The sequence below is a fragment of the Hyaena hyaena genome, unplaced genomic scaffold (assembly GCF_003009895.1).
Source record: "Hyaena hyaena isolate Hyena2069 unplaced genomic scaffold, ASM300989v1 scaffold_682, whole genome shotgun sequence".
Lineage (NCBI taxonomy): Eukaryota > Metazoa > Chordata > Mammalia > Carnivora > Hyaenidae > Hyaena > Hyaena hyaena.
This window is the reverse complement of record NW_024081315.1, coordinates 698,890-715,346: the sequence shown is the minus strand read 5'-3', so window position 1 is coordinate 715,346 and position 16,457 is coordinate 698,890. Positions and strand designations below refer to the sequence as shown.

The window sequence follows — 16,457 nt, the reverse complement described above, 5'->3', positions numbered from 1 at the left end:
CCTAGGAGAGTTGGAATCAGTGTTTCTAGATGCAGGGAAGTGGCTTGAGGAAAGATGGCTTGTCCAGTTTTGTGGTGCCTAGAAAGAGGGAGCCCTCACAGCTTTTCTGATGAAGTCTCAGGATTTCTGACTCTTGCAGTTTGGCTGGTAAGGAATCACAACCAGTTAGAAGGTGTGAAGATTTTAGAACTTACTGTCAACCTCTTGCCCTTTATGCCACCCAAAACATAATGAGATGTGATGAGTGCAGCTGGCTGCTGCCTCGCCCCTCTTACAGCGCCTCAGGATGCAGTGTTGGTCCCAGTGTGCCACCGTCCTTGTCAGCAGCTTCCAGATGCCGGCCACTGTCTGGCGTGGCCATCTGCTGATGCTCACTAATCCTCAGCTGTGAGACTGGAAGCCAGTTCCCAAAAGCCAACTCAGCAGTGCCACAGGGACTAAATCCAGGGGACTGGACCTGCTGGAACCCTTCCTGCCAATAACGTGTCAAGGAAGAGGTTTCTTTGGAACCCAAGTGTCTGTGATGGTACTTTCAGGAAACACAGGTCAGATCAAGGAACTCCATGATCTAGGGACTAACCTCCTCCAGTTAGGATGGCTTGTGGGTGCTGAAGGAATGAGTTTAGTCCACAGTGGGGTGGGGCCTAGGGTTGTTCCACCACTCAGCAACCAACTTGGTGCTAAGTTAGGGGTCATGGAGAGTCCAGAGCTCAATCATGCATAGTTCATGCCTGTAGAGGGTTATAATTTGGTGTGTGTGGTGAGAGAAGATATGTCTTGTTTCTCTAATGTGGGGTGGAAAAGAATGGTGTCAGGACAGAGGCACAAAATGTAATGGGGGCATTGACTCTTGTCACTCCATTCTAGGTAGAAAGCCGGACATAAACCTCTCAGGCACCAGAGCTGAGAAGGGCGCCATTACATTTTCTGCTGGATTCTGGGCAATAGAGTGGGATGGCCCAGGATGCCAAATGTGAGAAGATGGGGGTGGGGTGGGGGTGGTTTCTCCTTTCCAGTGTCCCAGCCCCATCCTCCAGGCCAAGTCACCAGGCTGTATTTCTGGCTCTCCCAGGGGAAAGTCAGCTCTGCCCAGAGGCTTCCCACACGAGAGTCCTGTGGACCATGTGTCCATCTCCCTCTCAGGATGGAAGTGATAGTGACAGGAGTTTCTTCCTGAACTTTTCTTCAGACTCCAGCACAGCAGGAAAGGCTTTTCTCTTCAAATAAGGAATGATAGTGTACTCCAGCATTCTCTGTACAAGGCATTGTGCCAGCAGCTCTAAGATGAGGGGCTGGGAAACTACAGCCTGCAGGCAAATTCTGGCTCACTGCCTGTTTTTGTAAATAAAGTTTTATTAGCACATAGCCACACTCATTGTTAATGCATTGTCTATGGCTGCTTTCACGCTACCATGGCAAGTTAAAGAGTTGCAACAAAGACTATATGGCCTCAAAAGCCTAAAATATTTATGTCTGGCTCTTTACAGAAAAATTTTGCTGATCTCTGCACTAGCAGGGGGGACCAAAGATGGATGAGATAGTCCCTGACCTATAAGAGACTGTTGACCAATTTCAGAGACAGATGGATGCTAAAAGAGCTGCAGTATAATTCTGGGATGGATGCAATAGAAGTAGAAGCCACTAGAAGGTGAGGAGATGGCTTCATGAGGAGCATTTAAGTTACCATCTCAATTTGGATAAAACACCTTTCAGGTGCTCAACAGCCACTTATGGCCAGTGGCTGTTTTATCGGACAGTGTTTGTGGACGGAGGTCCTGGATGCTGCCTAAGCTGTGTGAGCTTTATTCTGTAGGAAATAGAGAGCTTCTGAAGATCTCTGAGCTGGGTTTTGGATGTTCTCTATAGATGTTGTCTGGAGAGATGAGAAACAGGCCATATTATGAGGCTAACGCAGGAGTATGGGTGACAGGTAAGAAGGGCGTGGACTACCTCACAACAGTAGCAGTGGGTCACCGGAGAAGACTGTGAAGGAAGACATTTGCAGAAATACAACAGGGCGACTGACAGACTGGAGCTGGGGTGGGGCGGGGGAGGGTTAGGATGACAGGCAGATCACTGGGATGCAACAATCACACACCCATCCCTGTATCCCCAGCTGCACCATGCCCTGGCAAGCGAGTCAGGGGGCCTCTCTGACAGTCATGACAGAGACCCAGAATCCCAAGTTCTACTGCTCTCAGACACCCCAACCTTAAGTTCTAGATGGGCTCATCTCAGTACTTCATCTTGGCTTCATCTTCCTTCCTGGTCAGATGTGGAAATGGCCATCCTCCCTTGAGCTTACCAACCTCCTTGGACACTGTATTGACCCGTGATTAGATCCAGCCATTTTTCTATGCTGGGTCCCCAAATCCCCACAGTGCATTTGGTCAGTAAGTTATGTGTGTGTTTTGTTTTGTTCTGTTTTTCTTCTGTCTTTCCTGGCACTCTGTGCTCCCTCACTCACATGTTGATTTTACAGTGCTTTCAAATCTATGATTTTCCCTGTTCCTCACAACAGCCCTAGAAGGAAGGAAGAAGTACTACTGTCTTCATTCTACAGATGGAGAGATGCTCCCCAGAGGCCTCAAAGGCTTCTGGAAGTCACAGCTAGGGACTTTGTGGGGGAATAGGACTGGAACACTAGATGCGTGTGTGCATTGATCAAATCCAGAACCCAAACTGCTCTTTGGGCATGTGCCACATGGCAGTCACTCTATTAGGAGCTTTGATGTAGATTATCTCATTTCACTGCACCAGTGCCACATGTTACTGATGGGAAAACCAAAGCTGAGGGCGCTCAGCTTGGCCCCTCCAAGGTCATGCAGCTTGGTAAGCTGCAGACCAGACTCGAACCCAAAACTTACCCCAAGACCAGTGGTGCTTTTCCTCAACCCCCAGCTTCCTGTCAAATACCAAATCTATCTACCCTTTGGCTCAGAAATTGCCCTGTATCTGCTTGATGGGTTTTAGGGAGACATGGTTTGCATTGTGATCTCATCTCTAGGAGTGCAATAATAGGCCATATTAGAGCAAGATTCTCCAGTTCATTTTATTAAGGACCTGTGATGTATTAAGCAGTATGGAGATAAAGGACGATGACGATGACAGGGCATGGCAATGTAAGGGTAATATTAGCAGCAGCAGCAGCTTATGCCTATACAGTGCCTACCATGTTCATGACAACATTGTAAGCACTTTCTAGTCATTAGTGCATTTCATCTTCATACCAATCCTGACATGGGTACTCTTATTAGTCCCCTTTTATAGATGAGGAATGTGAGGGACAGAGATGTTAGGTACCTTGCCCGAACTCATACAGTTAGGACTTAGCCAGGACAGATAAGATATCATTTCTATCCTCTAAGCTGCTTGGGAAAATCAACATGCAAAAGTACCACTTTAATGTCCAGCATATTACAAGTCACATTCCATGTCATTTGACAACATTAGGACAATTTTAAGCATTTTCTCTTGATGGGGAGAAACAGAAGCACCCCCGGGCCCTGACATCCATTACATTCCCCACCATCAGCCTGTGACCAACACAGTCTTTCTTTTTTCCTTCTGCCGAGGTCAGGTTCTTGACAACCTGGACAGCCACCTGAAGAAATCTGAATACTTCCGCTTCCTCTGGTTCCCACACAGTGAGAACGTCAGCGTCATCTACCAGGACCACACCAACAAGGTAGCAACAGCATCATTCCTGTCCTCACACACGGCCTGCAGTCCCCAGGGTGGCTGATGTTTGTCATTGTCCCGATGGTCAGTGAGGTGTGAGAGGGAAAGCAAGGGTGGGCATCACGGAGTGTGAGGACAGAAGCAGGAGAGGCAGGAGGGTGAAAGGAGGAAGGAAAGTTGGCCCAGTAAGGGCCTAATGTGACCATAGGTAGGGATGTGTGGGAGTGAGGTCAGGCGACAGCCTAGATGTGGGAGAGGGGAGCAGAGGTGTGGGGAGGACAGGATAGGATAAGATAGAGTATCAGGCAGCTGGGCTATACCTTGGACCATCTAATACGCCTCCACCTTCCCTCAAATGCCCTTGTCTTTCCCACCCCCAACTGGACAGGTGAAGAAACCAATAGTTTTGTCTCTCCTCCGTGTCCTTAGCAAATGGGGTGCTTCTCAGCAGAAGAACACAAAGCCATCACCTAGGATGAATGTTGATGGGACACATCAGGCAAAAATGGTGACACATAATGTGTGTTATGGGCTGGCAAGGGGTTTGTAAATGGTGATCGCTGGACACCTGCCTCATGGACTCAGAAGAGGAGGGACAAATGCACATCTTCATCTTGTGCAAAATAAATACATGCATAAATACATACATATACATGAAACGAAAGGGGTGGGGTATGCAAATTGGCTGTGTCACCAAGAAGTGAGGCTTTCAATTGTCCTGGTAGGTGGGTTGTCCCCTCTACACACACATGCAGTCACTCTTGGACACATCTCCCTGTAAGGGGACACTATGATAAATAGGTCAGAAAGCAGCTGAGCTCTGGCTCCGAACTGATCACAGATTCTGCTTCCCAGCCCCCCTCCTCTTCAGCCAACTGGTTTTGGGACTATGCCATCGGATTCTATTTATTGGAGTTCCTGCTCTGGATCAGGTAGGAATGAGAGGGTACCTTTTTCCAGCATCTGCTGTATGCTGTTGAGGATGCAGTCCATCAAAAAAAATAACACCCTGGCCTTTATGCATGTAAATTAGGGTCTAGAGCAGTGATTTTTCAACCCTGCCTACACATTCAGATCACCTGGCTTTTTAAAGATATGAATGCCTGCGTCCCACTCTTTGGCCCCCAGGTGATGTAAATCTCATCATGTCCTGTTTTCTACCTCCTTCCCAGCCTGAAATCTATGCTTATGTTCAGGCCCCATGTCTGCTGGTAAGTAGACATGTAACTCTGAGTGATGGGGAAGGTTTCATGGGTCCTTGAATGGTAACTTTATGTCCAGGCAAGACATGGAATGGCATGATATAAAATTTTTTGAAATATTTTATATATACAATGTAATATAGAAAGCATATATTTAAAATATAAAAAATTGGGGCACCTGAGATGCTCAGTTGGTTAAGTGTCTGACTTCAGCCTAGGTCATGATCTCACAGTTTGTGAGTTCAAGCCCCGCATCAGACTCTGTGCTGACAGCTCAGAGCCTGGAGCCTGCTTTGGATTCTATGTCTCCCTCCCTCCCCTGCTCACAATTTGTCTCTCTCTTTCTGCCTCAAAAATAAACATTAAAATTTTTTTTAATATAAATAATAATGTGGGGCACCTGGGTGGCTCAGTCAGTTGAGTGTCTGGCTTGATATCGACTCAGGTCATGGTCCTAGGGTCATGGGACTGAGTTTAATGGGCTCTGTGCTGAGTGTGGAGCCTGCTTAAGATCCTCTCCCTCTCCTCTGCCCCTTTTCCCCACTCACTCTCTTTCTCTCTCTTAAAAACAAAACAAAACAAAAATAATGTAATAAGCACCCATGTGGCTACCACCACACCAGCTTAAGAAATGAAACAACATGAGTCCAATTGGAACAGTCTTTGTGAAGTCCCAGATGACAGCCTCCAAGGGGTAACCAAGAAAGTAATCACTGCCCTGAAACTATGCTTATCAGCCCCTTGCTTTTATTTATACTTTAGTTTTATGAACCCTGATATCATAAATTTGGCAATTCAGCTTCGATAGTGATAATTACCCATGTTGATACAGATAGCTACAATTAGTCATTTTTCACCATGTGCATTTATTGCAATGCGTTGATCCATACTCATGATAATGGATGTTCTGGTTATTTCCAGAATTTTTCTTTTTCTCTCTCTCTCTCTTTTTTTTTTTCCATTACAAACAATATTGCTGTGAGGATTCTCAACCCCTGCTTCTGATGCTTTTTTGGTTTTTTGTCTTGAGTATATCCTCATGAGTGGAACTCCTGGGTCACGGAGCATGAGTATCTCCAGGCTGTATCAGATCAAACTGTTTTCCCAAGTGGCCGCACCAAGTTACCTTGTGGTGCATGTAAGAGTCTCTGTGCTCCACTGGCTGGTCGAGATTGGAATTGTCAGACTTTTACATTTTCACAGGACATGTATTAGATAGTATCTCACCGTGGTTTTTAATGCCTACTTCCATGCCTACCAGAAAGGTTGTGCAGTTTTTTAGTATATTGATCCTTTGGATTTCTCTTCTATGAAGTGCCTATTTATGCATTTTGTCCTTTTTAAGAATTGGTTGGGTATTTTTTTCTTACTGTGCTGTAGAGTTTTATTTATATATTTTGAGCACTCCCTTTTTGGGCTTCAATACCCTCCTATTTGTGTTGTCTTTCACTTTTATGGCTTTAAAAAATGTTGGTGTTAGATGTATTTAATGTTAATACAGTAAAATTTAGCCGTTAATTGTTTTACCTTTGGGAAGGTATCTTAGTGAGAAATCCATCCCTGCTGAAAGGGCATAAGAGCCCATCAAAGGTGGCACTGACAACAGGACCTGGGGAACTAGCTGGAGTTCTTGTTGGTCCTGGACGTGGCCGAGACCTTTGGCACCTGGCGTCGAGTCTCCTCAGGTTAGGGGAGCTGCAGGTGCACCAGATGGGATCCACATCAGGGTGACTAACTGCCTGGAAGGTCTTTAGGAGAGTGAAACTCGAGACAGGACTCACTGCATCTGAGCAGGGAAGGGACAAGGAGCTCTGAGTAAGCTGGCCTGGGGACTGCATCCCGGCAGATTGTGGATGGGAGTGAGGGTGGAAAATGCCCCGTCAGACTCGCAATCTGCCTTCTATCACAGCCTCTCAGCAGCTTTATGTGTGTGTGTCTGTGGAGCCGGAGCCCAGTGAGCACCCAAATAAATTGGGCTCTAAATCACAGCTGCCACCTCCTGGCCTGAGTGGATGCTCTGTGAGAGCTCCACAGCCTCTGAGTTCAGCCCACTGGGCTCTGGCTTAGCTGCTTCTGGAAACCGCATCCACCCAGGCTCACCCCTGTGGGGTGCACACTCAGCTGCGTGCTTGAAGGTGCGGTAATGAATGGCAGTAACAGATTGCACTTGGTGGTTCAATGGCTGCTTCACGGTAAAACTTACTGTGTCCTTGCAAGGGAGGGGACCCTGCCTGTCCTGTTTGGGACAGCGCCCCAAACAATGCCTGGCACCTAGAGGAGGCCCCTAGATATTGTGTAAGAAATGCCACATTAAACGCTTGGTGCCTGTCTTTAGAGGAGTTCAGTAGTGGCCCACTGTAGGAGTGATGAGGTGGCCATAACTGACCGGGACAGTAAGGCAGGCTATCTGTTGGAAACAGGTCCCTGGCGGGTGGGCCAGAGCCAAGGGCAAACTCAGCTCCTTGGTTAGAACAGCCCTATTCCCTGCAGGCCAGTGGAAGCCCCATCACAGCCAGCTGCCCTGTGAGACACCAGAGAGCATCTGCCTTAAGACAGACTGCGTCCGTCTCCTACCCCACCCCTGCAGCAAGTACCCATGTACCCTTTCTGAGTCCCAGGAAACTCGGTAGCTTGGGGCCATGGGAAGAGCATGAGCTAAGGATCCAGTGGACCTTGACTCTGATCCTTATCTTCACTTCCCTGCTGTGTGACTCCGGGTAAATTGCTCAGCCTCTCTGAGCTGTGGTTTGCCCATACATAAAGTAGAGCCACTAGCCAACATTTGGGTTGTTTGGAGTATTCAGGTTGGCTCCACACTCAGTGCAGAGCCTGACATAAGGCTTGACCTGACCCTGGGATCGCGACCTGAGCAGAAATTGAGAGTCACATGCTCAACTGACTGAGCCACCCACGCACCCCATGAAAGCAGGGTCTTAAAGAGATACTTACACACTCATGTTCATAGCAGCATTATTCTTAATAGCCAAGAGGTGGAGGCAAACCCCAGTGTCCAACGGATGAATGCATGAACCAAATGTGGTCTACACAGATAACAGCATTTTAGTTGGCCTTAAAAAGAAAGGAAATTCTGATCCAGGCTACAACATGGATGAACCTGAAGGACAATATGCTAAGTGACCTAAGCCAGTCACAAAAGGCAAAAACTGTGGGACTCTGCTTATGTGAGGCCCCCAGAGCAGTCAAATTCATAAAGACAGATGGTAGAAGGGGTTTTGCTGGGGGGCTGGTGGGGAGAGCAGGGGAGTGGGGACTTGTTTATTGGGGACAGAGTTTCACTTTGTGAGGTTCTGGGCACTCTTGCAACAATGTGAATCTACCTAACACTGCTAACCCTTATACTTAAAAATGGCTAAGAGGGCAAATTTAAGGTTATGCAACTTTTTACCACAATTAAGAAGGAAAAAATCTCTGAGGCACCTGGGTGGCTCCATTGGTGGCTCAGGTCATGATCTCACAGTTCATGGGTTCGAGCTTCATGTCAGGCTCTGTGCTGACAGCTCAGAGCCTGGAGCCTGCTTCCGATTCTGTGTCTCCCTCTCTCTGACCCTCCCCCATGCTCTTGTGTGCTCTTGCTCTCTCTGTTTCTCTCAAAAACAAGCATTAAAAACAAGCAACAACGAAGAAGAAGAAGAAGAAGAAGAAGAAGAAGAAGAAGAAGAAGAAGAAGGAGGAGGAGGAGGAGGAGGAGGAGGAGGAGGAGGAGGAGGAAAAATCCACAAACACTGAAAACAAGCTAGTCCTCCCTAGAAGGGTAGCGGCATGCACACAGGGGCTCTCTGGAAGTGGCTTCTGTTAGTGTTGGGAGAATTGTTTGGAATGCTGTTTCTATCCCCAGGAAGGTTTCTAAGCTATAGGTAAGCGGGAGTGGCAGAGGTTTGGACGGAACTCCCCCATGGTTTGTAAGCACACAGGTGGCACTCATTAAATGCTGGATTGTGCTGACAGCTCAGAGCCTGGAGCCTGCTTTGGATTCTGTGTCTCCTTCTCTCTCTGCCCCTCCCCTGCTCTCTCTCTATGTCTCTCTCAGAAATAACTAAACATTAAAGATAAATTATAAATGCTGGGTTTTATGATGACTGATCACCCCTCTGCCCTGCCCCCTCCAGTTCCTTCCTGCCAGGCCTCGTGGGCTGGATCAATCGCTTCTTCTTCTGGCTCCTGTTCACCAGGAAGAGGGAGAGCAGCAATCTCAGCCATGAGATCTTCACCTATGAGTGCCGCTTCAAGCAGCACGTCCAGGACTGGGCCATTCCCAGGTAGGCCATTCTGGCCAGGCTGCAGAGGGGTCAGTGTCCAAGGGACCCCCTTCAAGGGTCCTTAGTGCAGCCCTGGCATGTATGCTGCCCACCAGGCTGCTGGTCCTACCCATAATGAGAAGGGGGCAAACCGGAGGCTGAGTCCCCTTCTGGGGCCCATGTACCAAGCTGGTCCACCTCTGCAGGGACAGCAGCCCGGAGGTGGCTCACAGCAGGCTTGAACTTGGAGTGTGGGGCTCCCTGCCCAGCTCCTTGCTGCTCTGGAAGACTGTTCCCTGCATTCAGTCCCTTGGTGGGCAGAGCCCACCTCGCATGCCAGGGGCTGGGACTCTGCTTTGGGAGGGAGCCTGCGTGAGGACCTGGGCGAGATCTGTAGCCCCAGAACTCATTGCAGCTTCTTCTCTGAATGGTCCCATCTCCGCCTCTCTCCAGGAATGGGGGTGGGGGGAGCGGTGCCCAGTGCTCAGGAGAGGCCTCTGTTACTGTGTTCAAGGTCTGGGGCTCCGCTCTCCCAGTGAGAATATTAGAACAAGTGTAAGTACTGGAATCAGGCTGCTTTGACTCTGTCTGGAAAGGAAGGGTCTGGGGTTGGGGGACAGCCGAAGCCAGGCACCTAAGAGGAGCCCCTGACTGGGCAGTGGCCCAAGGCTGGCCCAGAAGCAGGAGGTAGCTCTCCAGTGGGCACACTCACAGTCCACGTGAGGGACTTGGAGAGCAACCACTGAAGATGGGCCTCCTTAGGAGCTGGGAGCCCCCATCCCCATCCCTGGTGGGGGTGGGAGGGAGCAGACATGCAGAACCTTGTGTGGTGGCTCCTGGAGGCCCTTCTCTGAGGTCTGGGTTCTGCTGCCCTGGGATGAATGCAGAGAGAAGACCAAAGAGGCGCTGCTGGAGCTGAAGGCTGTGCTGGAGACCCACCCCAAGATGGTGGCCCACTTCCCTGTGGAGGTGCGCTTCACCAGGGGGGATGACATCCTGCTGAGCCCCTGCTTCCAGAGGGACAGCTGCTACATGAACATCATTATGTACAGGTGCCCGGCTCGCTGGGAGGGGCGGGGCTGTGGGCGGGCTGGGGGAGGAGCCCTTCAGCTGTAAAAGGACCCTCCTCCTTACCCATCCTTCAAGGCTGGTTCAGATGCTGCCCTCTCTAGTGAGACTTATTTGATCCTGGCAGCAGCAAATAGTCTCTCTTCCTTGCCTGCTATCTCATGTGCCTACTCTAGTGGGTGGTTCTGACAGCCTGAAATGCTGTGTTGAGAAGGATTCTGAAGCTAGGTTTAAGTTAAGCAGAAAATGGAGCACCTGGGTGGCTCAGTCAGCTAAGCACCTGACTCTTGATTTCGGCTCAGGTCATGATCTCATGGTTTGTGAGGTCTAGCCCTGTGTTGGGCTCCACGATGACAATATGGAACATGCTTGGGATTCTCTCTCCTTCTCTCTCTGTATCTTCCCTGCTCACAACACACACTTTCTCTGTCTCTCCCAAAATAAGTAAATAAACTTAAAAAAAAATTTTTTTTACAAATAGTTTATTGTCAAGTTGGTTTCCATATAACACCCAGTGCTCATCCCCACAAGTGTCTTCCTCCATGCCCATCTCCCCCCTCCTCCCCCCACACCCATCAGTCCTCAGTTTGTTCTCAAACTGTTCTCAGTTTGTTCAAGATTCTCTCATGGTTTGCCTCTCTCCCTCTCTCCCCCCCTAAAAAAACCACAGTGTTTCCTATGAGTTAGGCAGGAAAGAGGTTCATTCTTGACTCAAGGGGTCATTGCCCATCCTGACCAGCTCCACCAGGCGCTGTGCAGACACCTTATGCTCACAACTGCATTACCTTTTTCCTAGGGATACGTAGCAGTCTCTAGGATAAGGCTTAGGGACATGCATAGTTTATACTTGGTCTTAGCCAAAAGGCCAAGAAGCTATAGGACACACATAGTTTAAAACATCCATCTCTTTAAATATTTCCTGTGTAAACGATGTCTTCCTTCTGTCTCTTCTATCCCATCTCTCATTGATAATAGCCTCTTCTGACTTTGCAAAAGAAAAACTTAGCTCTCCCCCATCTTGAGGCTTACTATGGTATATTTCTCCTGCATATAAAACCCTCAGACTTATAAGATGCCCACGGGACCATTAAAGAATGGACTATTCTGGAAGGAGTTCTGAAAAACCAGAAAAGAGAGTTTCTGCAAGACTCATTGAACAGAAGGCAGCTTATTTCACGCAGGGACAGACTTTTGGCATGGTTCAGACCTTATCAGTCTGTCCTTCTGTCTATCTTCTCCCTACCTGTGAATGCAAATCCAGAAGTGAGAAAGTCGCCATGAGTATGCATCACATGTATCTGAATTTTAAAAAGTTTGGGACGTAGACTTCTTAGCAGTGAGGACTGACCAATGAAGTTCTATATGGCCATGCTTTCCTTACATCGAATGAGGTGACTCCAAGATTCCTAGGCTTTGTCAAAAAGATGGTATATATATATGGTACACCATAATGATGTGTGCGTGTATAATATATTTATGCCAAGTAGAAAATATGAGATGATGCAATACTTTCTGATATCCTTCTGGGGACAAGCAGTGAGGAAAGTCATCAAGTTGCTGGATCACTGCTATCCATGTCCTGTGGGCAGAGCCACGGCTTGATCTTGATGCCACATGCCAGGTGCTGGGCGTGGCACAGGGAAGTTGCCATGTAACCGTGGTGGGGTGCTCAGGGCAGGGACAGGGCCTCACCTCCTTCTGCTCCCCACCAGGCCCTATGGCAAGGATGTACCACGGTTGGACTACTGGCTGGCCTACGAGACCATCATGAAGAAGGTGGGGGGCAGGCCCCACTGGGCCAAGGTAGGATTTGCCAGTGAGAAGCTCACAGGGCTGATGGCCTGGCAGCTGCTGGGAGCTGGGGGTCCACCAGAGGGTGTCTCTCTTCCCTGTTCCTCTGACTGCCCAAGGCACAGAAGTTGGGATTGGGGGGGAGGGCGCGCTAAGCAAGTCACAGGCAGGAAGCTGACCCTGGCCTAGCTTCCCCCAACATTCATGTTCCAACAGCTCAGTGATAGTACTCTGTGAAATCTCCTTCACAGTTTTCAGAGAAATCTCTCATTTTATTCGATTCTCATAGAAACCCTGTGAGCAGGGTAAGGCAGGAGTCAGTGAGGCCCTTTAAGAGATAGGGAACTGAGAGTCTTCAGAGGTGATGGTACTCATTTACTGATTAGCAATAGAATTGGGGGCAGAGCCCTCTCTACTGTCACACTGTGGGGTGGCAAAGTGAATCCAGAGTTTAATGTTAACACTGTGACACCTTCCTTTACCTACCAAGAACTCCGTCTCTCCCGCTCGGCTCTTTACATCATGTGTGTACTTGCATGCATGCCTATGTGTGCAAGCATATGTGTGGACACACACATGCATGTATAGGTATGGGGACGTGCATTTTGCATACATGCATGCATGTGTGGGTAAGTGGGTACATGTGTGTGCACACACGCTTGTGTGTGCCTAGGGATGGGAGGGTCACGTTTGCAGGTGCACAGCCACAAGTCTGCCTGTTTGTGGCCCCACTGAAATTTCAGCCCCGGGGAATGAGGTCAGTCCTGTCTGGTTGCTTCCATAGGCCCACAACTGTACCCGGAAGGACTTTGAGAAAATGTACCCAGCCTTTTCGAAGTTCTGTGCCATCCGAGAAAAGCTGGACCCTACCGGGATGTTCCTGAATGCGTATCTGGAGAAGGTGTTCTACTGAAGCAGAAACAGAACACATCAAGCCCACCCCATCCCATCCCTCAGGCCCACCTCCAGGATGTTGAAGTCTCAGTGTCCCACAGGCCCAATGAGGAGCCGACCTCTTTCCGTGGGCCCTCTGCTGTGGCACCCACAGCCACTCCTATCCACAGACAACAACCCCATGCAAAAAACACCCAAGTCTCCAATTACATCTCCATGCGGCAACCCCCTCCCCTGAACTTTAGTCTGTTTTCCCAGGATATAGAGAAACCCTTGAAATGTTATGTTTCTTTAAGAGGTCAGAGCTTTGGTTATTCACAGCTTCTACCTGCTGAAATTCTGGGGCCCCCTTAACGTGTGTTTGGGCACAGCAGTCCTGGGTACTGTGTTCTGCCTCCTTTCACCCTCAAGGGTTTTTCAGATGCTCAGCTGAGTGCCCACCTGCCCTAGGACTGCTCTCTCTCCGTGTCTTCCCGTCCCCCTGATCTCCCATCGCCTGACCTTCAAGCATGTCTTTTCCAGGGAATGTTTGGGGATTGGGCCTCTCCTTGCCTTCTTTTAAATAAAGACCAAGAACTGATTCACTCTCTGCCCTCTCCTCTTCATTTCCAGGTAATCTTTTGGGAACAGGAGCCTCCCTAAATTCCTGGCTTCCCTCCAGAGCTAATGGGTCTTGAGCCTACCTGGACAATGCTCTTCATATACCTTTTGCAAACGTAGTATCAACGTGCCTCTGACCTACCACATTTTGTGACCATTCTTTTGTGAGCATTCATGGAACATCTACTAGGTATCAAGTGCTTGAGGGGATTAAGAGACGATTCAGACAGGTTTCTGGCCTCAAAAGATTTATATTCTAATCTTATATCTCATAAGAGGTAATATCCATGATATGTGAAGAACTCTTACAACTCAACAACAGCAAATGTTTAAATGGGCAGAAGACTTGAGTTGACATTTCCCCAAAAAGATATCCAGATGGCCAATAAGCACATGAAAAGATGCTCCCCATCACTAATCATTAAGGAAGTGCAAATAAAACCACAATGAGATATCTCCACACTCATTAGGATCACTATTATTTCAAACAACAACAACAACAAAAAAACATTGGACTGCCTGGGTGACTCAGTGGGTTAAGCGTCCAACTTCAACTCAGGTCATGATCTCATGGTTCATGAGTTCCAGCCCCGCATAGGGCTCTGTGCTGAAACCTCAGAGCCTGCAGGCTGCTTCGGATTCTGTGTCTCCCTCTCTCTCTGCCCCTCCCCTGTTTGTGCTCTGTCTCTCTGTGTCTCTCAAAAATGAATAAACATTAAAAAAAATTTTAATAAAGTAAAATAAAAAATAAAAACAACAGCAACACCAACAACAGAAAGTAACAAGTGTTGTCAAGGATGTGGAGAAAGTGAAACTATTGCACATCACTGGTTGGAATGTAACATGGTGCATCCTCTTGAAAACAATATGGTGGGCCCTCAAAAAATTTAACACAGGATTACCATATGGTCCGGCAATTCCACTTCCGGGTAGATGCCCAGAAGGATATATGCCCACCAAAAAAATTCTGACTGTAGAACCCTTTTGATCATGAATGGTGTGTATTGATCCACTTTTTCTCTCCTTCCTTGATTCCTCCTAGCTACTTCTGTCCCGGATTCCCACTGGCTGACCTCTCTTCTCTCTCAGTGCCCCCTTACTCTGTCAACCTCAGGTAGCATGAGTCAGCTCCGCCCCCTTGGCAAACACTCTCATCTCAGGAGATCTGGAAAATCATGGTTGCTGAGCTCGGGACCTGTGCTCTGAGATTGTACTTATAACAGTGGACAGTGACCACCCACACCATCTAAAGAGGTGAATGGAAGGATGAGGAACAGCGTCATCCCTGGGTGACTGAGAAACTAAATTCTAGTGCAGCATCAGGGCTGCTGGGCCATGAAGGCTCTCTAAATTTGGGGTGAGAGGTCACCAGCCAAAAGAAAAGGTGCATATCCCAACAAGTGGAGCAGGTGAACTGTAGGTAGCTTCTCGCCTCAGGGCAGTCACCCGGCCCGGCCCTACATCCCACAGGGGCAGAGCTGAGAATGCAAGGGGTCCGGGTGAGCTCTGAGGGTCTCAGAAGGATGCACCTCTGCCGGGAAAGTCTGCCAAAATGCAAAGTTGTGAGACATTTAAAGACCTAAGACAGATGCTGGCTCACTTCACTTGTAAATGTTTCTGCATGGGGATAACCCGGAACTGAGTCAGCCTGACCACCTGCATAGGCAGGGCCAGGAGGATAGATAAGGGGGTGGGTAGATAGAGCTGACTCGAGGGAAGGGGCAGCAAAGCCCACCAGGGGTGTGGAGCTGCAACACAACTTTAGTCTTCCCTCAAGGTCAGCAGCCACAGTCAGCCCTGGGAACAGTGTTCATGGCGCCTCCTAGTGGCAGCTGTCCTGACCCAGCCAAGGTACCCAGGTGAAAACCAAGCAGCCGGCCCTGGACCTAAACCGTCTAGCCAGCTAGTCCCAAACTAAACAGCAGCCAGGAATGCCACAGAGAAGGGAGCAGACCTTGAGGGAGGCTTGGGGAGTTGCTGAGAGGGAAGAGTTCTCTCTGCAATCCTAGGTTTCAAATTTAGAAGAGGTTCCTGGGTCCCCTCCAAGGAAGATATTACAAGAAAGGTCTCCAGTTAGTCAAATGAGGGCAAAGGCAGGAACTATCCAAGAATGGGAGAATGGGAGCTGAAAAAATAGTTACAAGCACCCTAATCCCAAGGGACCTTGAGGAACCCATGGACAAAATGAGAATACAATAAAGCAGAGTCTGAGCATACCTGAGCCTGACTTATCTTGGTTTTACCTTAGTTTTCTTCCCCATGTGGCAGGGTCTTTCAGAGACACCTAGACATTTCCGGAAAATTCTAAAAGAAAATGATCAAACTTTTGGTGGTTTTTTTTTTCCACTTTTGACATCCACAAATGAATGCCTTTACACACAGAGAGGGAGTGAACAATGTGCTTGAACAATGTGCTATGTTCAAGATAATTGCAAGATATTATTTTAAAGGTCAACACCTTGTGCACTCGATGCAGGTGGGCTGGTGATTGGATGCAGGTTTGGATTTGGAGAATGAATACCTTCCTTTGATGTTGTCAGTGCACCTCTGTGAGTTTATATACATGACATCATACGCAAAGAGGTCAAAAGTCTCTTTGTGAATGTAAGGCTGAAGTAAGTGGTCCACCTGTCACCAGTTACTGAATTGGGCACCAGAGAAGGACAGAGATCAAAAGGAGATTGTGGGAGAATGTCTGGTACTAGTTCAAGGTCTGCATCTTTGCTCCCCCACGTGCTGGAGGCAACAAATGAGAGCAGGGAGGTGATGGTGCGATCCTCTCCATCCCCATCCTGGGTAAGCTCTTCTCAACCTTGGATTGACCGGGACAGGTTGAAGGTAACTGTTGACCATTAGTGAATGGGCCTCAGAGTGGTGGGGATGGGCAGGAGGAAGTGGGCAAATTCTGTTGCCCACCATCTCTGAGCGATGTCCTAAACCTGGAAGATCATGACCAAGGGGTTAA

General features: G+C 48.5%; 1 protein-coding gene across 1 annotated transcript in view; it reads left to right on the top strand.

The window, feature by feature from the left end:
- LOC120220294 (L-gulonolactone oxidase) overlaps positions 1–13,477 on the top strand; it is a 34,133-nt gene extending 20,656 nt beyond the window's left edge. Inside the window, exons 7-12 of the mRNA XM_039217361.1 lie at positions 3,581–3,688; positions 4,537–4,613; positions 9,011–9,160; positions 10,027–10,191; positions 11,920–12,010; positions 12,783–13,477. Coding sequence (XP_039073292.1) covers positions 3,581–3,688; positions 4,537–4,613; positions 9,011–9,160; positions 10,027–10,191; positions 11,920–12,010; positions 12,783–12,911 — 720 coding nt within the window. The 3' untranslated portion in view covers positions 12,912–13,477. The remainder of the gene's footprint in view (positions 1–3,580; positions 3,689–4,536; positions 4,614–9,010; positions 9,161–10,026; positions 10,192–11,919; positions 12,011–12,782) is intronic.
- The last annotated feature ends 2,980 nt before the right edge of the window (positions 13,478–16,457 follow it).